Here is a 23,574-nt window from a genome sequence, read left to right on the forward strand (position 1 = left end):
TGGGCTCTTTCCCCCTCATTTATTTAAAAATATAAGCCTGTCTCAAGTTCAGAGAGAATACAACTAAAGCACCCAAAAATACTAACACAGCATCTATTTTAGTCTTAAGTGTGATAGACTAGCACAGGGTTTCTCGTCCTCTGCAGGACTGTTGACTTTTTGGGCCAGTTTTTTGTTGTGGGGGCTGGCTTGTCCATTGTGGGATATTTAGCAGCATCCCTGGCCTTTAGCCCTAGAGGCTAGTAGCACCATCTCCATTAACGACAACTAAAGAGGTCTTCAGAGATTGTCAAATGTCCCCTGAGAAGTAAATGGGGCAAAATTGGCCTTGGTTGGGAACCCCAGGACTAGAATTAGAAAGTTAAAGTGACTTTTGGGATCCCCTCATGCTGTCAAAACAAGTCACGTGGAGAGACAAAGTAAAACCAAACCTAATTCATTGACCTAATGTTTCTTAAGTTCTGCTAATGTGCCATGGCACTGTGCCAAGGAACAAAGACTCAAACATCAATAAGCCACAATCCCTGCCTACAGAGAGCTCACAGTGAGGTCAGGGAGGCAGATGTGTAAACAGATAATCCTACATCCACGGACTTAAAGGGAGGAAATTAGTCATATTGCTGGATGTTATGCATATAGCCAAATCTGTCAGACCCCTACCACATGTTTCACTTCTCAAATGGTTCCTCTGGGCTTCTGCAGACACAGCCTTTTTAAATTGGGCACCACAGGAGCATCTCTTGTTTATTGCCCCTCTTTGGAGTCTTGCTAAGGTTGTTCCTGCCTAGAAGGTCTTACTTCAGACTTTTACAAATTCTCCCTGCTGTTGACAGGGAAGCCTGCCTCCTCCAGAAGCCATTCTGGGTTGCTTTAGCTTGTATTGATGTCTACCCACCAAACTCCCATGATGAAACTCACAACCTCTTTGACACAGTTTATGCCTTATTGTATGGTCCCTTCTGTTTCCCATGCATCGGTCTAATCACTCAAGTAGATGATGGGCTATTTGGAGTTGGAAGCCGTCGCAGATTCTACTCTCTAGTGACAATACAAATTTCACAGCTTCCCAAACATACCAGCTTGTTTGCTCATGCTCTTCTCTGTAAAATGACACTTGACATAGTTATCTTAGAGTAATTGCCTTCATGCCTTGCTCTCCTTCCTTAACGAGGTTCCAGGGACTGAACCAGTCGCTGTAAGACCATCAAGTGGCTGAGTCAGTAACAAGACCTCAATGTTCTTTTCTATAAAATGACAGTTGACATAGTTATCTCAGAATAATTGTATACCGAGGGCCTCATGAGAAGTATACCTCACTTGGTAATGGAGCCAGTTCACAGCTCTCTGTCTCAGCACATTTCACTGTCTCCCCATCACCAAGAGAAAGCCATTTTGTAAACACCCTGGGTATAGCCTATGGAGGTGGTGATATGTCTCATGCTGTGGTCCCTGGTTACAAAGGGTGCTGTTCTGAACACCAAGAGAATAACAGTGTTTGGTCTACATGAATTGAAGTATTTCAAATGTGAAGCTAGTTGCTTTCTAAGAAAATTCTGCTCTAAAAGCAAGGTTGAAAACAGTACCAGGCGTTGAGAGTTTTAATAAACTCCTTTAGCAAAGATAGCTTTCAACTCCTCATGGAGAGAAGCAAATAGGATTATGACCACCTACTAATTACTTAGATAGAGATTCCCTGAAGAGCCCGTGTTTAAACATAATTAATACCGAATATTGGGAAGAGTAATGAAACAAAAATGCATTTTATGCAGACACACGCTTTTAATTCATTTGGGACAAAATCTAGTTACTAAGATTAACTATATTAGACAGTTGACACTTGAGCTAAATTTCCCTGATTTGAAATAATGCACAGCACCTGCTTTTGATATAGAAATTAACACACAGAGGGAAAGGCCATATAAGCTCTTGCGCACTGAAAAGCTAAAATGTCTTTGTATTTCAGCTTTGCACTGCTAAGTCTGGACTGACAAGCCCTAGACAAGTATGAAAATCTATAACAATCAAAATAGTTGAACAAGAAATGTCATTGAGACATGAGAAATGGATGGTTCTGGAGGAAAAAATGGAGGAATAAATGTGTTTTCTAAACAGAGATCCAGAACTTTGGTATTCCTTACGTAGGCTTACCCCGTAGTTGCTAAATTAATCTTGCTTGTTAGTCAGTTTGAAAAGTTGCTGTGCTTGTTAATACTCAGTCATTTGAGAGATTTTTCTCTGTCAGATGGAACCTTCCTTAGATGAGTATCTAAGGATACTCATCTTTTTTTTATATGAAACCTTCACACCTTCTACCCCTTTGATCTACCATTTCCTGTGAATCTGGAAACAGCCAGATAGTCTTCACGACTCAGTCTCCTATCTCCATAGACTTGGCATCTGGATAATAAAGGAAAGGTTTTTCTGGACAGACGTTTCTTAGAAAGGCTCATCTCAGGTGTGCAATTAGTGTCTTGGTCCCTGGCCATTCACAGATGCCTCTCCCGTTTAGCATCCCTCCTCCTCAATGTCTCTGGGCGCTGCTAGTCTTGCCTCTCGCTTAGTAACTAAACCTTCACTTTGGATTAATTTCCTCCCCTTCTGGAATTGAATTTTCAAGCTGTCCAGGCTTGTTGGATCACATTGGCCTACCCCTGGGTTCTTAGTCCCTTTGCTGCTGCATGTGGCCTCAGGCCCATTTCACCTTTGTTTGGATTCAAACGGGATTTTATTCTTCGGGCTCTGAAGTCAAAGGGTAGCCTTGCCTATTCATGTGTCCACCCCAGTTGAGCCCAGTTGTTGTGGGGAAAGCTGGGAGGAATCTCGGTACTGGAGTGTAGTCTTCTTGGAGCTCATCTCCCCTCAGGGACTTCTTTCTGGGAAAAGACAAATTCTCTCCTTTAATCCTAGGGCTCAGGCCAACAGTCCTGGACACCAACCCCCAGGAACCTACAAGGTGACCCTCACCTCGAGGTGCAAACCACATTGAGCACATCTCCATAGTCATGAAACATGGGTCATCACACCTCTTGGGATTTCCGGATTTCTGGAAGAAAAAATTTTATTGATGTTCTGAGTTCTGTACAATGATGTGAACCCCTCATGGGACGCTACCCACCCACCTCTCTGAATTTCTGTTGGTCACATGATCTAGTTCCAGGCATTTTAATTAAATAAAGCAATGATCTGTGGCTAAGACACTCTCCCTCGAAGAATACACAACAGCCAAGGGAGCACTTGTGAAGATTGTTTCCCACAAGAAAGTGGTTCAGAGGGTTTTTTCTTGTGGAAATGGCAACCAACAATTTGGAGATTTGTTTTTCTTTTTAAATCACTGTTGAGTTACAATTCAATTGATAATGTCAACCGATTGATGATTATTCTACAGGAGTAGTTTTTTTCCCCAATAATGTAAACAATGATAAGAAACTTTTGTTTTTCTGATACTATTTTTCTTCTATTTTAAGTGTGGAAGTTAAATTTGGGGAGAGTGGGTATCTGAACTGTAGTGAGTCTTCTAATTCTTAAGTGCCAATTTGGGTCTTCTTTAATTTCTTTTAGCAATGATTTGTAGGTGAACTTTTAAAAGTTGTAATCCTATGTAGTTTCTGATTTATGTTGTTGTTTTTAATGTAGTATTGTTTTTGTAATTTTACTTTACATCTTTTTGCTACTGGTATTAAATATCATTGATCATTATTTATTGACCTCATATTTTCAGACTTTGCTAAATTAATTCCCTAATTTTATTAGGTTTTCTTGTCAATTTCATAAGAATTTCTACATAGATTATTATGTCATTCACACATAGAGATACTTTTATACCTCTTCCTTTACAATCTTTATACTTATTATTATTATTATTATTGCTTTATTCCATTGATCAAGACATCCAGTTCAATAATTAATAGAAGGAATAAGGGTAGATATCTTTGTGTAATTCCTGATCTTGGGTAGGTATGGGAGCATTTTTTTTTCACCATAAGTATTATTTTAGTTTTAAGTGTTTTGCAGACATTTTTTTTTTCAGGTGAAGGAGTTTTCTTTCTGCTCATAGTTTTTTTTTTATATCGTAAATAGGTGTTTGTTATATAATTTTACCACATCTATTGAGAGAATTTTTTTTTTAGTTCATTGATAAAATCAGTTACATTGACTTATACTTGAATGTTATATCCACCTTGCATTCCTAGGATAAACTTCACTCACTATATATTGCTAGATTTGCTTCACTAATGTTTTGTGGAAGATTTTTAAAAAAATCTATGCTTATAAAGAATATTGGTCTGGATTTTTTATTTCCTCAAAATTTTTTTTTTTAGGTTTTGGTATCAGGTTTATGCTGGCCTCAAAATATGAGTTGGGAAATGTTCTGCCCTTTATTGTCTGAAAGAGTACATGTAAGATTAATATTATATTTTCTAAATGTCTGATAAAATTCTCCAGTGAAACCATCTTGTTCTGGAGGTGTTTGTTCATTCGTTTGTGTAAGGCTTTTGATGAAAAATTCAATTTATTTTATATAGGGTTATTCATATATTCTATTTCTTCTTGAGTCAATTTTTATGTTATGCTTTTCAAAGAATGTGTCTATTTCATCAGTGTTATTGAATTAATTGGCATTAAGTTGTTTATAAAATTTCCCTCTTTTATCTGTAGGATCAGTGATCGTATCTTTCATTTATTGGTTAGTCTTGCTAGAGTCTTATCAATTTTATTAATGTTTTAAAGAAGCAGTTTTATGTTTTTTTAATTATTTTCTGCAGGTTGTTTAGATTTCACCTTTCTCAGAGGCAAGGCAAATTTCCTATGTCTGACATTTAACTCAGCTCTGGTAAGTTTATGAAGATGTCTTTCAGTCAGAGAGGACACAGCCCACACCATGAAATCACTTTTAACATGCAGCCTAGAAATACAATTCTACGAAGAATAGGCGTATAATTAATTGAAGGCCGTATCCACATGTCAAATTGATTACACATTGAGATTTTTTCTGCCAGCGTTTCAAGTCTCAACTTTAGTGGTTCAATTGAAAAGCCATCTAAACATGATTGAAAATAGGTTTTAGCTAAACTCACTTTACTGAGGAAGACACTTCTCATGAGCAGGTGTTCTCTCCTGTGACACTGGTGAGTAATCCCACCTGTCACCTGCGTACAATAAATCATCCGACTACAAATCTATTAGCTTATGATTCATACCTAGCTTTCCTTGTTAAAACAAAAAGGATACAGTACTTTAGCCCAAATGATTTAGTACACACTGAATGAATCTACTTTCTCGGAGTTCAGCCTTGTTCTCTCTGAGCATTTGTTATTTTTAGAGAGAAAATTGAGTTCTAAATTGAGAAGGTCTATTACCTTTTTCAAACAATGGAGTGACACGTACAGCTTCTAAATAGCATCCTGGAGGCCTCATTGAGTTATGCCTTCCTTCAGTTCTTATCTTACTGGTTGAAATACATTTGTTCACGGGGGAAACTGTTGGTCTTACCTTGGCTTAGGCTTCCATCATTTTTTTTAAAGAAAATTCTTAGCTTTCTTTTCTGTCCTTTTTTTTCTCTGAAGGTAGTAATAAACCTGTATTGATTAGTAAGATTTCATTGGTAAGGGCAATGATTTTTGTCATGGTTTCACAGTCGATAGTAATTATTGGATACCTATCTAATTTCTCACAGAGTGCCCTATAACACAGGCCCTCACACAAAATGGTACTCAATTCTAGGCCATGAGTATTTGAATCTTTTTATAACTAGTGGACCTTACTTGGTGCATCTACGAACAGTTGTATGTAAATTATTAAATAATTTCCAACATGAGTTTATTTAATTCCTTTTAAACGTCATTAAAATTAAAAAGAAAGAATTCTTTGAGATTTCCATCTTTATGTTAATACTCATTTAACAAATTGCAACTTTCAGATTCAAGAAATTTGAGGATGCCATTTAGAAAACTATAGGTCAGACTTAGTTGGCACTCTGCTTAGCTGCTTTTTTCATATTTGACTTTTTTTCTGTCTCTACACTACCTTTTAGATAGGTATAATTAGGTCCAGACAGAGAGAACGGCATTTTAGAAAGAACTTTGGCTTTAGAGACGGGTCTGGGTTTAAATTCTCACTTCTCTACTCACTGGTGGTTTGGCCAGAGCTGTACTTGATCCTGTGGGTAGTGATACAGTGGATGTGGAGAGGATGGTAGCCTGGCAGTCAGAGAGACAGACGGTGGAAACTAGTCAGGAGACCATGTATTTAAAGCATTTACTCGGTGGTCTCCCCTTCCCCCTTCTGGAGTTCTTATGACCAGACTAACAATAAAATTGAAAAAGGCCAGATTAACAGGAGAAAAAACAATTTAATATGTGCCCCCAGGAGATCAAAAATGATACTCTCAGATTGACCAGCCAGCAGCTTTTATACTTTTTAGACCAAGAAACAATAACTTTGTGAAGAAGTGACAGAACAAAGACACCTAGTTTTATATGCTTGTTGGTGAGGAATCTAAACACAGTTTGGGCTTGGGTAGAAAGGAGTAACAGGGTTGTTTATGTGAGCTTCTCGGCCCTGGATTCCTTAACTCAGTGGTGAGGTGTTTCTCTCAGGACCCTCCCCCACTCCCACCCCCACACCGCTGGAGCATGCAGGGCCCCTTTCACAGGGGAGATTTATATCCTGCATTCAAGGCAGGGAGGATCCGCATGCCCTTCTTGCACTGGTTGCTTGTCAAGTAACTTTAATTCAAAGTAATCAATATGCCATTTCGGGATATTTGGGGCAGCCCGCCCTGAGCCCCAGCAGTGTGTTCAGCTCTTGGTGGACATAAAGGGAATGAGACTGCTCTTCTCCTGTTATGAAACCTGCAGTCCATGGACAACAAGGAGCTAAACACCTATCTGGGACCCAAGTGAGAAAAAAATCAGAACTAAACTGAAGTATAAACATTGGATTGCAGGGTCCAGAGAGAGGGATTCTGCTTAAAAGAGGAGCAGCCAAGGGGGGTAGCTTCAGATGCATTAAAGCCTGTTGCGGGTGGATGCAAGATCTCAAATGGTGCAAAGGGGGAGAAGGGCATTGCATGCTGAAGACGGAGCATGCTCAGAGGCAGAGAGGGGCCAAAGTAAAAAGCACATAGCACTTGGGAGAATCCAAAGAAGTCAGAGTGTGCCTCTCCTCCTCTCTCCTCCCACCCTTTTTCCTTCTAACTTCCTTCCCCGCTCCTTCCCTCTCTCCCTTGTAATATTTCTCCATATTTTCTTTCATCCTTCCTGCAACAGTTATGTGCCAGGCACTGGGAATGTGTGCTGAACCATGACCACTGAGCCCTCCTGGAGGGAGCTGAGAGTCCACCCAGCAGGGGCAGATCTTTCATTAGCAACGTAGACTTGGGAATTACACAGAGGATCCGGGAATGATTCACAGCTAGAAGTCCAGCTGGAAAGCTATTTCAGTAGATCCAGAGAGGATAGACTCCAAGCTTTTAATCAGGAAAATTGCCTTGGCACTTGCAAAGACAGAGCGTGTGCAATTAATTATTATCAGAGCTCGGTGGAATTATTACACAGTGTAGTGTATGGGTTTAGAGCATGACCCTAGGAGCCAGACTACCAGGGTTTGTATCTCATTTCCCATTTCTCACTAGGTTAAAGATTAACCTTGGGCAAATTGTGTAACCTTTCTGCCTCAGGTTACTTATTTTCAAAATGGGGATTATAATGGTACCTCCCTAATAGAGTTGTCATGGGGGTTAAGTTAGCTCATACATGTAACCTCTTAGAAAAGTGTCTGGCATATATTAGCTCTACTTAAATATTAAATGACTTCCAGTCCACTAAATAAGGATGAACTTCAAAAGAGGAGCCAATGGCCCCACTTTGCTAGAAACAACAGGTCCCATCATTTGTGTAAAATTGAACAGCTCTTCAGGAATATAAAAGTGTCAACACATATCCAAATGTGATGGAAGTAAAATAATAGCAATTATTTAGAGCCAATTTGGTTATTGTTCTTTTGTTTCCCTTTTCAAAATTAGGAAGAAATTTAAGTGGAAAAAGTATATGTGCATACCCATATCTCAAGTTTTAGAGAGGGAAAGTGTGCTCAGCAGTTGGCAAATTTTGTTTAAGATTCAGAAATGTCTTACAAACTGAAATCCAGGCCTTGGATACTGTCAGGGTAAAGAGAGGGGCTCGAGAGACTCATCTTCTGCTTTTATTGTCCAAGCTAATGATCCATTAGCGCAGTTCCTTAGGCTGAGCCTGTAGATCAGTGATGGCGAACCTTTTGAGCTCGGCGTGTCAGCATTTTGAAAAACCCTAACTTAACTCTGGTGCTGTGTCACATATAGAAATTTTTTGATATTTGCAACCATAGTAAAACAAAGACTTATATTTTTGATATTTATTTTATATATTTAAATGCCATTTAACAAAGAAAAATCAACCAAAAAAATGAGTTCGCGTGTCACCTCTGACACGCGTGTCATAGGTTCACCATCACTGCTGTAGATATAATGTCCAGGGCCAAGATGTAGGTGGGTGTTTCCTAGTGGTGGGAAGCAGTATTATTTTTCCTGGGGAAAGAAAGTGAACAAATTCCACTTATTGCACATAATTGCAAAAATAAGAAAGATCCCTATTTGGTAGGCAAAGAAATTACCAAGATACTTTCAGTGTTCAAAGGGAAATGCCTATGTTCACAATTGGTTTAATAATTTTGGTTTCAGTAATGGTTTGTTCGTATTAGCTATTCAGTGAAATGGTGTTAATTTTATCAGTTTATGAAGAACATTAATGCACTTTCACGCAGATTTGCATTGCTAGCAAAGAGATATAAAACGAAAAATTTCAGTGAGCTCATTATAGATATGAGCAGTTTATCTTCCTTTAAAAATAAGCTTCAAAAATCTCAAATTCTTAGAGCCACAAAGAGAAATTATGTTTATGATAATAGTAAACAATTAAGCTTCCCAATGTACTGTCATTGAGTTCTTTTTTTTCTTTGCTTCATGACATAAATTTGACTCCAAACTGCCAGGTAGTTGAATTTTAAACCATTTTAAATTTGGTATCACCAAACAAGTATGAAACATCAACATCTTTTTCCTAGTAAGTCTGTCCCTTTAATCATTCACCTTTTCTGTTAAGGAACAGCTAAGCCTCACATGTCAGAAGCCTGCCACCTGAGGTTCCCCCCAACCCCTCTGACTCTGAGACTGAGCCATCACAATTTCCTGTGTCCCAGGAGACAGCTTAGCCGCATCAATCACACCATCCCCACCAAGTGTCTAGTAGGGCCTCCCACCACCATTTGTTACTGAATTGGCATGCAAGCAGTCTTGGGTCAATTAATTAGTAAGCCTAATTGAAGCTAAATATAATTAACCATACAATATTGAGCTGTCTAAATTTAACTCCACTAAAATTATGTAATGAATCTGGAACATAAAGGATTACTGGTAAACACCTTTGCCTCATGGATTTAAACGTATGCTTTGTTTTGATCTATCTGATGTGGTTAATAAATTGGTAGAGGGTGACCTAATACATACAGACAGGGTAGTGCCCATCTAGGATGGGTGCAAGTTAGAAGTAGTTTTCTATATTGCTTACCATGTGGATTGTACTCAATGCAAATTTTAGTGAGCGTCAAAACTGAACAAAAGCAACAGATATTGACATTTCACACTTGTTTGGTGAAACCAAATTCAAAATGGTTTAAAATTCAAATGCCCAGCAGTTTGAAATTAATGTTTTAAAATTATGTCAGGAAGTGAGTGAAAAGCTGACTTCAAATACATGCTTGAAATACAACATTGGTTGATTGGTAACGATAAAATAATGTTGATCCAGGTTAATTATTATTCATCCAGAATTTGAAAAGCAAGAACCATTTTTCAATAAATGAATCTTTGTCTTAAGATGATTAGAAATCTCTTTCTTATAGAATTTCCACCAAACTTTGTCAATTGGTTCTGTTTTTTAAAGGACAAAAATAAAGGACTTTAGGAAATGAAATATTTCTAATGCATTTTGATATTTAATCTTTCATAAATGTAGAATTTAAGAGTATCCATGAATATGCATGGTCAAATGCATACTTAAATATTATATGTAATTTTTTTATGATGGAAGAGACAGTGAGACAGTGGGAGGGAGAGAGGGAAGTTGTGGGTAGTGATAGACTTGCCATTTGGGGATGCACATATTCAGACTTCAGGTAAGTAAAGAGGATAAGAAAATACCAGATTCACCCAGTTGCTTAAGCGCCTTTGGTTTTAAAGGTATTTAAACTGTTCGGGAATTCTTCTGACACGCCATACGTTGCAACATCCAGAGCTCTTTCGATTCTACAGGTTGTGTTTCACTGTTTACTGGCAAACCATGATAGCAACTTTAGTTTTGTTTCTGTCTCAATTATACAAAAGTGAGGACATGACTATTTAATTAGCTCAAGTCGATAACACCTTGAAAATTTTTTGATCATTTGTACTGTAAATTCTCTCAAATTACCTTCCCATTGAGTCGTGTAAGTGTTATACAGTTTGTGAGTTTCAAAGATGCTCCATTTGTGTACAAATTCTAAATCTTGACAAAAATGGCTTCATGGATTAACCTATAATTAAAAGTCAATAATATCTGAGTATATGAAATTTAAGAATAACAGATAATATAACATTTTATAGTTCCCTTATAATTATTCTAGTATTTTACCTTAAACAGCTTTTTCAGCTTTTGCTGCTATATCGCCTAATTATTTGTCTTTTACATTTCCTCACAAAACAAGAAATTCCTTTTTTTGCAGTAGCCAAATATGATAAGTGTAAAACAGACTTCCAAACAGAGGTGTCCTCCCCGTGTTCCTTCAGTGTTTTTTAATTCTCTGCATGCATGAAAGATGGTAATGTAATTCCCAGGTACTAAATATTCCTCAGCTATTCGCTCTCAGTGCTGTTATCTGGACTAAAACGAGATTAAACTTACAGAATGGCGAATTACTGGAAATAATGAAGTTAAGGCAGCTCATTAATATTTATCTCCTTCTCTATTTTGTATAGCCTGGATGAAATGGAAAAATTCATTTGGGGGCCGATCAGATTGAAAAGGGTCTAACATTATAAAGAGAAACATGGGGCTGAAACTGTTTTGGGTTTTTTTTTCTTCTTTTCAAATTATACACAGCACCTTTTTTCTTACATGCCTCTGTTTTTCTTTTAGTGGCAAAGCATTTCTATAACACTGGTTGAGAAAGTTCAGATGATTGCTGTAATCCTAGGATCCCTGTTCTTAATAGCGAGTGTCACCTGGCTCCTCTGGTCCGCCTTCAGCCCCTATGCAGTGTGGCAGAGGAAGGACATCCTTTTTCAGATCTGCTATGGAATGTATGGTTTTATGGATCTAGTGTGCATAGGTAAGACCAAGACGTTACACATTAACAAACTGTCAGTAATCCATTTCTTGCAGCTGTTATATTTGCGCCAGTCGGATGTGATAGAGAATGTTGTGGTTCGCAGGATCTTGGTTCTCCAGTGAACTACTGACTATCTGGGGCGTCACAACCTGGCCACCTTTCTGTAAAAGCATAGCATCGACATTCCTAAGTGGTTTTAAAAAGTGAACAGGAAAATGCCCATTTTAAGTAACATATTTTGCAACGTAAAGGAAGGAGGAGTCAAATTTTTTAGGGTGGGCGATAGAAGGATAGTCATTTATTTCTTGGGAGTAAGAGCAAATCAGTCGCCCTTCACAAAGCTGGGGTAGCACTGATGGATGCTAGCGGTGATGGTGTGCATTTGGGGAGAGGACCCACACCTGGAGGTCTCACATCATGGCATGGCGACTCAGATTCCCCCAGGGGCAGGGACTCAGGTTCCCCGAAGGCAGGGACTTAGGGGCACTTTTCTTTGCTGTCCTGCGCCTCTTTGTTTCATTTATTAAACTTAGTGGCTTAAAAGAGAAAAAGGATCAAACATTTTAGCTTAAACAGATCCTACACTTGACTGATCTGTTGTTTCCCTGAGAAATGAGAGCAGACTCATACATACAGTGTTTATGTGGTATATGAGGGGCCCCAGGCACCTTGATGGCGACCAGTCGACAATGGGGGCAGGAATGGGGAGGAGCAACACCGTACCAAGGAGACTTTCCCTGCTCTGATGTGGGATGTGGAAAGAGCTGAGGTGGGCAGCTATGGTTTTTAAAACAGTGGTTCTCAAAGTGTGGTCGGAGGAGCCCCAGCAGTAGCAGCATCTGCACACTCTCAGGCCCCACCCTAGACCTGCCGAATCAGAAACTTCAGGCCCGTCTGTGTCTTAGGAGCCTCCCACGCCTTCTCATAGGCGCTGCTTTCAGGGAATGGATGCTCAGCTTGGATCAGGTCACTAGGCCTCTAATCCTGGCCTCTGCTTGGACACATCAACTTTGTCCATATCCTTGTTTTCTCACCTACAAAAATGGGAGTAATCATCCCTAGCTCACAGGCCTAAATAAGGGAAATAATGACTAATAAATAATGTTATTAATTGCAAGTTGTAAATTAAGGGCATTTGAGTAAATTACAAACATTGAAATAATTTAAATAACTTAAACGATGGCCTCTACTCACCAGAGCCTTAATTTAGCCGCAATTTTATATTCTAAGTCATTTTTTTCTAAAAAAAAACTATAAATTTTAAAATATGATCAGCCTGAATTCCCTCTCCTTATCTTATTTTTCTCCTTTGTCACTAGTACAAAGCTAATAAGAAAGAAAATGATCAAATTTCAGTCCAGAAAGGAAAAAAAGAAGGCAGGGAAATGTCATGAATAGTACGTAAACTGAACAGATGTTGCCTGAGTAATTGAGCTAATCATGTATATGAACAGTTTGCATTAAGTGTGATAATGCCTATGCATGCTTTTGGAAATGCTCAATCTCTATACAAATGTAATCTCTAGGGTAGTGCTCTAAATACAGAGAATTACAAAATTATTCTACAACTCCCTCAACAAATTCAGAGATAGTGTTTCTTCTGTGTTTCTGCATAAATGTTGTAAAATGTGGTGTGCCATTAATATTCAAAGGAGAGGTAAAAAACAAAGGAACCACTAGGCTCCCAATCTAACCTGGAGGGGAAAAAGAATTCCAGTTGATTTTCTTGATATTAACTAAAAAGGGCCATGTGCTTCCTGGTCAGGAACTTATTTTCCTAAATTCCACAGCTTGCATTTGGTATACTATTCCTCAAATTTTGATTGCTAATGCCAGACTTTTAATCAAGAATATTAGAATTCTGCTTTAAAAACCACATACATATGAACTAATTGATCTTTCAGTAATATATGACATATTTGGGATTCTGTTTTGAAATATGGGTGTTTCCCATTTTATAAAGTCAAATTTCTTAGGAACAAAAACCAATGGACAGTGTCCTGGAGACACTCTGGAGAGTGAATTTTTATATAAATTTTAAATATTGACAATACTGTTGTATTTTGTTTCAGAAAATATAAGTGCCATTAGTCAGTTATTTGTGTATTTTAAAAAATATTACAGAACTCAGATTGAACAACATTCTTGATTTTACTTGGAAATATTATTTAGTCTGTTGGGCCAGAGAAAATCTTAGTTTTTCCCCCTAGAAATTAGGAAACTACTATAGTAAAGAAAACAAATAACAATAGCCAAATAGATCATAGCTAACATTTCAAATTAATTCAGATGTCTGCTAATGTCTGCTAATTAAGTGTAGAGAGTGACAAAGTAGATTATATTGATTATACTTCAAATACTCCTGACAGCAAGATTGAGTGAAAAGCAGGTTTACAGCTCTGAGCCCAATTTGCTCAGCTCAGTTTAATAAGTATATATTGAGAGCTTTCTATGTGCCAGACATCATGCTAGAAGCTGAGAATAAAAATAAGAGTCAGTAACTTTCCTGCCAACAGGAGCTTCTAGCCCACAGGCAGGACAGACAGATGTGTAAGTAGGTAATCAGAACGCAGTGAGTTGTGCATAGTAGGCAAGTATGCACAGGAGATGGTGGTTGGACAAAGCTGGGAGAGATTAACGCTGAAGTGTTGTGTGTAGGGAGTGGATGGATTTAGGCAGATTTCATGGGGAAGTGAGAGCCAAGTAGGCTGATGGATGAGTAGATGCTTGGCAAATGGGGAGATGGCCCCTTGTCACTGTTGGAGGATGTAAGACTGCCTCACCATTCAGAGGGCTTTAAAGTGGTTGAAAACATTCCTACATTCCTATTCATCAAAGCTTTTCAGATTTGTTTATACCTAAATGAGAAGAGCAGGTTGGCAGCTTCATAAGTGTTCTTTTTCAAAAATAATTCTGAAAATCTACAGATAATTCCACAATAAAAATTGTTATAATCCAGCCAGTGTATGTCATGTTTAGGAAGAGAGTCTTATTGGATTATTAAATAGAAATGTAAATATTTGTAGAAAATTTATTTACGTGGGAAATTTATTTACTTATTTCCAGACACAGTGAATTTGTTGTTGCTTTCATTCATTATTAATAAGTTTCCTGCTTTCCTGAGACCCAGTTTCTATTTGCTGTTAAAGTTTTGAACTCTCCCAAGGGTCTGGGTACTATTAGAGTTGAAATACCTAAACCAGGATTGTCTGATGGATGGAACATTTTGCAGTGATGAAAACATTGTATATCTGTGCTGTCCAGTACCAAAGACACGGGCTACATTTGGTTATTAAGCACTTGAAATGTGGTTAGTGAGAATGAGAAATTGAATATAACTTAATGTTATTTAAATTTAATTTAAATAGCCAAATGTGATAGTGGTTACCATATTGGACAGATGTCTAGGTAATGGAATAGTATATGCATAAAAATTTGATTAAGAAGCTGCACCATGTCCATATAAATAGGTTGTGTTTCCTCCAGTGAAAATGAGTTCAAGAGGATTAAGAGAAGGAAGGGGATTAACGGTGAGATGGTGGTGGTGAAGAGGTAGATGGAGAGCCATAAGAGGGAGACATGTCTTACGGAAATGGAGGTATAAAGAGAGAACACTTTATGTTATATTTAGGGAGCTCTTTTAAATATTTAAATAGATGGCCTTCAGACTATCATTGTGCACCAGGAAAACTAATCTAAAGGATTGAAACCACCCAAATGTGGTAGCCCAGGGCTAGTAATTTAGGGAGAAGCAATAAGCAAAACAGACTCCCTCCTAAGAAGATTTGCACAGTGGACAAAGGAAGGTTAGCAAACTCAGAAACGAAGAGCAAATGCTTGGCAGATGGCACTGGGTACATACAGCATCTGGTTCTTTACTCCGCACTTCGCACATAGAGAAAATTGAAGGCTCTCACTTCCATTGGTCCTGTGATTCAAAGCAAGTTTGGGCCACAGAGGAATGTGCTCCTCAATGACTCAAAGATTGAGGGACTAAGGGATGTCCATGAGGACAGGGAGTCATTTGACTTACTTGCATCTGAAGAGGGAGGGCAGTAACCAAGTCACTTATTGTCTGGTAGCGTAGAGGCCAGTTCAGTTTCTTGTAGAAGCAACGAACTAAAACTGAAACCCTATTATGTTAGTGGGATTCCTGAAATAGGTATAACAGTGCTTATACCTCATCATTAACACCACAATGTGGTGCCAAGTCCATGTCTGGAAAATCTTCCCTGAGATACTAAGGGAAGGAACGAATTAATTATGATTACAAAATTTAAAAACTTGGATTACTTTTGTTCTTTTAAAATTTTTCTTAATTGTCCACGTAAATATATACAGATTCAAATTAAGAGACATCTTTGTATTTATAATTCTGAAATATATAAAGTTTAATATGGACCCTTTTACTCACACTGCTCTGTTACATCACTCGATTTGAAGAAACATCCCCACTCAAACATCTTGATGCATATCCTCCAGCTCTTTTTCATTAGGTTAACATGCATATTTTTCATATAAGCAGGATCAGAACTATTCATACGGTTAAACAAATAGTTGTGTTCATTCAACAATATGATCTCGAGCTCTTTTCTCAATAGAACGGATGTATAGGATTTACTTGAACTTTCTTCTTCTGTTGATGGATATTTTTGCCTTTATGAACAATGCTGCAAAGGACATCCTCTTATGTATTTCTGTAGGCCAGATTCCAAGGAGTGGAAAGTCTGGTTTGAGTAATATGCACATGTTAACATTTTGCACCCTAAAAAGGCTTTACCGGTTTATATCTCCCCACCCCCAATATACGGGAGTTCCGGTTTTCCCATACATTGACAAGCCTGCATGTCACTTTTTGACATTGCCATTGGTAGTTGCAACTATATTTAACACCATTAGAGTGGTTTTCTTAATTCATTCTGTGATTATTTCAGTCTCTGGGGCAGTTTTATCTAAGAAAGTAACAGTGGTCACACTGGGCCGTGTTAATACGCAGGTTGTCCTGCCTGGTGTCTTCCGATGCCAGGGTTGTGATGTGCAGGGACACAGACCGATGATCTGTGGTGTTAACACGCCACTTATTCTTTCTGAAAAATGAAATCCAGCAGGGGTGATCGAAGTCAGAGATCACCACCTCTCACAAACCCTTCCTTCCCCCGGGCCCTTAGGAGCTCCTGGCCAGTTTCTTCTATTATACTGTTAACACTGAGGGGATTTCACGCTTCAATCTGTCCCTTTTTTTATTCGTGTAGAAAGTGATTCCTGAAATTGCTTTAAGAAAAATTGCTTCTCTCTGTCACTTGGCTCTGTGGCTAAAGTACTGGTTCTGTTATTGCTTGTTTTCTGTATGTTTCTATTTCTCAAATTAAAGCACAAGCATGCAGAATGGAGGACACACACACGCACACACATACTTTTCCCATCAGGAACCACAACTATTTCTCAGGGCTCTCTTAAAGTACTGAAATAAAGTATATTATGATTGTTTAGATGCTGTCTTGCATTGAAAAGCTGTAGAGATTAGGGAATTTAAAAACATAGCCCGAGATGTACCAGAGTGAGGATCTGATTAAAATATCTTCTCCTTGCTGTACCAATCACAGTCAATACTGAAAAAAATGCTCCTCTGCAGAAATTCCGTACTCTCTGAAATAAAGTTTTATTTTACTGTATTTTGAATCTAAATACATTTTTAAAAATCCATGTAAATGTTATCACTATTATTGTAGCCCTGTTGAAAATCTGTTCTTCATAGTTGGTAATATATCTAGCTAAAGCAACTTGGAAACTTGTACATACAGGAAAACTATTTAGAGTTCCCAGTCGGTAACTTTTATTCACATTTCATTATAGAACTTCAGGACAATAAATAAACACAACATATTCCTATGGTTTTAGACTGATGATATCAGACATGTGTTTACATTTTTAAAAGCCAAGTTAATGTTTCTCTCTTGCCTTTGATATTGCTCCACTTGGCTCATTTTTTTTTCTCCAGGCAAAGCAGCTAAAAGGAACACCTTATTTAACATTTTATGGACATGAAATTTAAAATGTACATTTTCTAATTCTTTGATAGTGTATGAGGAAAGATGAAGAAGTGTGACAAATAATTTTAGGATAATCAAAGTCTCCGTTACCACAAATGAGTTCTTGCCATTGAGGGTGACCAGTTGTCTGCCTGTCTAATGCCAGGTCGTTTCCTCCTGAAATGGTGCTTTCAGGTCATCTTCCTTCCTGTGGCTCACTTTCAACAAGCACAAATCAATTAGCTTAAGTAAAGCATAATTAAGAAAGTAAATCAACTAAAGAAAAAAAATACTAGTGCGTTCCAAGCAAAATATGACTTCTAGACTCCCTCCTGTTTAAAATCTTCCAGGGTCTCTGGTACTTCTCACTCAGCATGATTCAGAACCTGACAATATTTTCTAAAGTATTTTAGATGAAAACACATTTACTGAAAGAGTTAGAAAGAGATTAGCATTGGAATGGAAATGCCGTAATTTAGAGCAGAAAAGAAGTGAGTTGGCTGGAGAGCACAGGAGAGCATCCAGTTCCTGCGTAGCCACCACACAGAGTCGGCAACCACATAGATGAATGCGCTTCAAAGGGCAATGGTCGGCCAGGTCTGAAGAATGTCCACTCTTGGGTCATTGTAGAGAGAGAGCATTTTTTAAGTTGCCAAATACTTATAGATAAATGTAAAATGATATCTATAAAATTAAATATTCCAAGTGAAAATGTAAGATTACCAGGAGAACATACATGTTGGCGGCATTTTTTAGGGCCCGCTCCAGCGCTGTCCTGCACAGAGGTGTTTGTGGATGTCCTCGCCTTCCCTAAGGAGAGCCAGGACCACAGAATCCAGTGTGACTGGACACGGGCCATCTCCACATTGAAAATACTTTCCCTGTGGGGAGTAGAGACAATAGCTGTCAGCTGCCTACACCCCACACCTGCCCCACCCCATTCAAAATTGCCAGCCAGTTTGATGCTAAGGCTTCCAATCTGTGTTCAGTTGATATTTTAAAAGCACAAAATATTGGAAGCCCAGATCCAACCTTTCATCATACTCCACCCCCTCCTATCCCCGTAACCACCACCATCACCACCAAGTCTGGGATCTGAGCACTGAGCTCACTCAGGAAAGCAGCTTTGCATGTCAACAGGTCAGCATTCAGCCACAGAGGGCGATGTGGAAAGCTGCCTAAGTGGAGGTTGGCACTCTGCATTACAGTGCAGGAAAATGCACTGCAGAAGGTGTTGCCCTTGTCTCATTCTGAGTTCAGGGGAAGCACTAATGTGGATAAGTCTGCATGCATCATAGGGGTGTGAAAAACAAACACACAAACTCAAACAGTGTTCGGCAAAATAACTAGGAAAGTTGATTCACCCAGTATTTCCTTGTTGAATCTTCATATCATAATTTTCCTCTTGACACAAGAAGACTACCAGCCACCTTTGCTCAGGAAATGATTCCATTTCCTGATCTATAATTTGATCAGGGACCTACATTCATGCAGTGCAACAATTTGGCTACTTAGGAGACCTTTGCACAGCTGCCCGTTAGTGCAGGGTGGACACAAACCTTCCACTCTGGCCCAGAGCCCCTCTGGGCTTCCCTTCAAAGTTCCCAGGCTGAGGACTGGGTTGTGAGGTTGGCCATGCTGAAAGGAAGGGGCCTGTCACCCCGCAGCCATGACTGTTCCCAGAGTTGCATGTTCTGCTAGCTTCTTTGGAACGACTTCTTAGAATTCTTTTATAAGCACAGGTCATTATTTCTCAATTTCAGAATATCTTAGCAAGATTTTTGTCCCAGGAAATGCCGCAACTTCATTTATACAAAGATTCTGACGCAAGTCAAGCAGATGTCTATTCTTCAACACCAGCCCCAGCCTTGGGTCCTTTAGGTTTCTAATTTCTGAGCACATCCTGGTCAGGCCCTTTGGAGGGAGAGGCAGAGTGGCCGCTTGTAATTCAAAATTCTTAGAGAGGAAACAAATGTGATTTCTTTATATGTTTTGAGATGTAGGCTATTATTATCTCTTTGCTCTGGAGGTACAAATTATAGGCTTTTGTATGTCTTAGTCATACTGATGTTTACCAATTTTTCTAAAGATTATTATCATGTTAGTTATGGTGATATTGCTGCTTTTAAAACCCCAGGAAATAAATAGAAGGGAATTTGTTTTGTTACTTGCCCTTCATGGTCTCTTAAAGCTAATGAACATGTTAGGCCTCCTCTGAAGAGAAAACCCAACCCAACACCTTTCTTTCATTTGACCTTGTAAAGTTCAAGTTCTTTTGGAGAAATATCGGCATAATCAGCAGCATAGCTGACCAAATATGTTGTTATTGTTGCCTTCCATTTCCTCTAGGACACGGTGTGACTCTTTGAGCCATCTCTCTCAATTCGGGCAGTCTAGCCAAAGAGGTGTCAGTCATCTACTGGCCATTTATTGTGTCCAAAGCCTGGAGTGCAGGATAGAGATATAAATAGCAGAGGGATGTTCTTGTACAGCCCATGATCTAAGAATGGGTTTTACATATTGAAATGGTTGACAAATATCAAAAGAAGAATTTTGTTTTATTTTATGACATATGAAAATTATATCAAATATAAAATTTAGTGCTCATCAATAAAGTTTCATTGGAAGACAGACATATCCATTCATGTGTTGTCAATGAGTAGTCTGAGGGGAGCCTCGTGAGCTTTGGGGGAGGAAGCTGAGCTAAGAGACTTTGTTGGGCATAATTGAGTGCCCTCCTGAGGTGAGAGCAGGGGTGGTCCCAATCTACAGGGCTATGTGGCTGTGCTTTTTTACCCAATGGGATGAAGAATAAGTGAAGAGCGTGAAATGGTGAGATTGGGCTCCGATGGGGTTTTGCATGCAGTTGTTAGAAGACAGCAGCAAGATCAGCCTTGCCTTTCACCTCCAGTGGTGGAAGTGTGATTACAGGATGGGGTGTGCTTTCTCAGCTGCTGGGAAGGAGCCGCAGCCAGAAAGAGGCTGGGAGAGCGGGGAGAGACTACATAGTCCAGGGGCCCAGACTCTTCAGGAGGTGGGACAGGATACATTGAAATTAAGAAAGTGAGTGAGTGAGAGGCATCGGAGGTGGTGGTTGTCAGCAATGGGTGGTAGTTTCAGAGCTTGCACTTGGAATGGGTTCTAGAAGGGAAAACTCCAGGCTGGAGTGAGGGAGGAACAGCAGAGGGAAGGGTTAGGCACACCAGGTTGTGGTTATCATCTACCGGGACCTGAAGTGTGTGGGTCTAGGAAGCCGAGGACATTCAAGAATCAGGGACACACCCTCCGTGATCATGGAGAGCAGCTGAGAGGCCAGGAGACAACAGCTCTAGTGACCTCACTCTGTGTGCAGGTGTGCACATATATGTGCGTGTGCAACTTGACTCTGTCTGTGACTCCACTATCTTCCAGAGAGTGGTTATGAGAATTTTAAACATTCTGTTGCTAGATCACAGAATAAAATATTAAGGAAACCGGAGGTCTGAGCATTTTTATATTCAGGTTAAAATTTTATCAATATTTGCAGTTATACAAACCTGACTGTTGTGAATGAAATGGAAGAGTTAGAAATGTTACTTATGCTTAGATAGTAGCTTCTGTTTGGAATTTTTACACACAGCCTATATGATGTAAGAGAAATGAAAAACAAGGCCACAAGAAATGAAACAGCCTATTACAGGTCACAAAGATAAGCAGGTTTTAATTAGATATTTCAATTTATATTTTTAAAGATATTATTCACACCCTGAAAAATAAAACAGTCAATACATGTCTGGTTTTACCCTGAAGATTGATAACTGTGCTCTGTGAGTTTGCAGTAGATTGTTTGTCCATTGTAGGAAAAATTCTTTGTGTTTATTTCTACTACCCATGAGGAAAGTCTATTAATAGTATCCTTCTAAGAACTGGCTTTGGTCTATATACTAGCGTATGGGCAATAAATGGAGATATATAAAGTAGATTACTGATCCAAAAAGCTTTAATTAACACACAAGATGGATTTTGATCAGTTTTTTAACCACATACTGTTCCATTGGGCATGCAGACAGATTTATTATTATAATTGCGAGGGTCACTGTAATCCTCCCATCTCCTATCCAAATGCTGCAATGTACCCCTGAGGATAAAGGCCAGAGGAGAACTTAACAGCCCCACGTCTGGTTTTATTGAAAAGGGATTTTGATTTACACTGCTTCATAGTCGGTATAATATCCCTTGGGCTGGAGAGAGACAGTGAGGACTGGCTTTGCCCAAGGATGGCTCCTGTGGTCTGAGTTATTGGGGAGTGAGCACACTGGACCAGGCGTTAAGGTTCTGGCTCTGATTCTGGGCTTGGACGCTAACTAACCATGGACCCTTTATCAAACCATATGGTTTCCCTGGTCCTTAGAGACTTCATGCCCCACAATGAAGGGGTCGAATGAAGCCAGAGCCCACATTTTCTAATTTTAAAACTCAGTAACTGTGTTTGTCCACTTCTGATCCCTCTGATATATAATGTTACCTCTTTGCTGCAGGTGTTTCATCTGTTCATGAATTGAAGGACAGAATTGAAGTTGCATTCAACTGAAATTAAACTGATTCTAATCCACGCTCCTAGTTTTATGAGAACTCTAGGATATATTTTTTATCTATAAAAGTATTGAGCTCATTCCTTTATTTCTGTTTTTGAAATAATTATATCTGTAGGTGTAGGTTTTTCTTGACCCCAAGCCAGTTTGGGTAGAAACTCCGGTGATATAACATTTCTCTCCAGTGAATTCTTTTAATATTTTTAAAAAATTAACATCATGTATTTTATAACATATGACAAAGTTTGCAGCTTTTGAGGAATATTTTGTAAATATACCAATGGTATGTTAGTGCTCCAGGGCTACTAATCAAAAGATCAGGAGTCTCCTATCTACTAAGGAATAAATAAATCATTAAAATAATTAAGTGATAGATTGGCTTCTTAGAAAAGCAATGGTCAGATGAATGGACAGCATCTTTTTTATTCTCCCTGTTTGCCTGGAATCCATACCTGTCTTATAGGCTTTAGGCCTAGCTGCAATCACTTTGTAACTCTTTGGTTTGATTATTGGTTGATGCAGGCAAACACTTAATGACCAGGCCAACAAAACTATGGGAGTGGCTGCTATAATTTATTAGGACTGAAAACAAATCCTTGTAGAGAATTTTATAGCTCTTCTACCCCTGTTAGACTGACACACACTCTCTCTCTCTCTTTCTCTTTCTGTATCTGTCTGTCTGTATACAAACACACACACACACATACATACACACACATATGCACCATCATCATCATCACCTTCTCCCCATGACCCAAAGTCCACTGTCATAAAATATGGGCCTTTTCCACCTCTAGTCTTGGGGTGTACATCTGTTTGTCCTGAGATCAAGATGTTACTCTAACGCTTCATAGAATAATACTTGTGATCTCTCTTTGTTTTCATGGCAGTCACAACTAAATTAAGTTAATTTTTGTTATCCTTTAAATTCCAATCATGGCTAGTCTCTCATTTCCTCTCATTGAGTAGATTTATTGAATTCCTACTGTGTACCAGACACTGAAGTAGGACTAGGGTTCTGTCCTCAGGAAGCACACAGCTGATGAGGCTCACAGGCATATAAGCAAATTGTTCCAGTGTGGGTAATAGGTAAAACAGTGCAGGCGTTTCTTGTGTGGAGAGGTAGCAGGCAGGAGGGAGTAATTAATTTTGAGTAGGTCAGAAAAAAATGATGAGAGTGTCTGGATCTTGAAGCATGTTTAATACTTCATCATGTAAGTGTTGGAGAGAGCTTCTTTCAGGGGATTCTCTGATTGATGTTTTTATCTCAGATTTGCTAAGAAGACAGAATTAGCAGAATTTAATGCAAAAGGATAGAGGAATCTGGGTGACTCCTAGGTTTCCGCTGACTTGACTTGGGGGCTGGTCATTCACTGAAATGAGATGGCAGGTCAAGGAGCAATTCCAACCTATGTCAAGCCCTTTCACTGCCAGTTAGTAAAATATTGGAATTTGGCTTTGCCATCTTGTTCTACTCCCAGTCAGTGATGTCATCAGCATTAAAGATGCAGCACAAATGTGCTCTTTGCATCAAGCTGATGACGGCAGATTTCATTGGGCAGAGAGAGGACAGA

At 38.9% G+C, this 23,574-nt stretch overlaps 1 protein-coding gene across 1 annotated transcript in view; it reads left to right on the forward strand.

Annotated features, from left to right (window-relative positions):
* MARCH11 (membrane associated ring-CH-type finger 11) overlaps nucleotides 1-23,574 on the forward strand; it is an 82,907-nt gene that overhangs the window by 51,785 nt on the left and 7,548 nt on the right. The window contains exon 3 of the mRNA XM_023752987.1: nucleotides 11,208-11,400. Coding sequence (XP_023608755.1) covers nucleotides 11,208-11,400 — 193 coding nt within the window. The remainder of the gene's footprint in view (nucleotides 1-11,207; nucleotides 11,401-23,574) is intronic.

The sequence above is a fragment of the Myotis lucifugus genome, unplaced genomic scaffold, assembly GCF_000147115.1.
Source record: "Myotis lucifugus unplaced genomic scaffold, Myoluc2.0 scaffold_0, whole genome shotgun sequence".
In the NCBI taxonomy this organism is placed as follows: Eukaryota; Metazoa; Chordata; class Mammalia; order Chiroptera; family Vespertilionidae; genus Myotis; species Myotis lucifugus.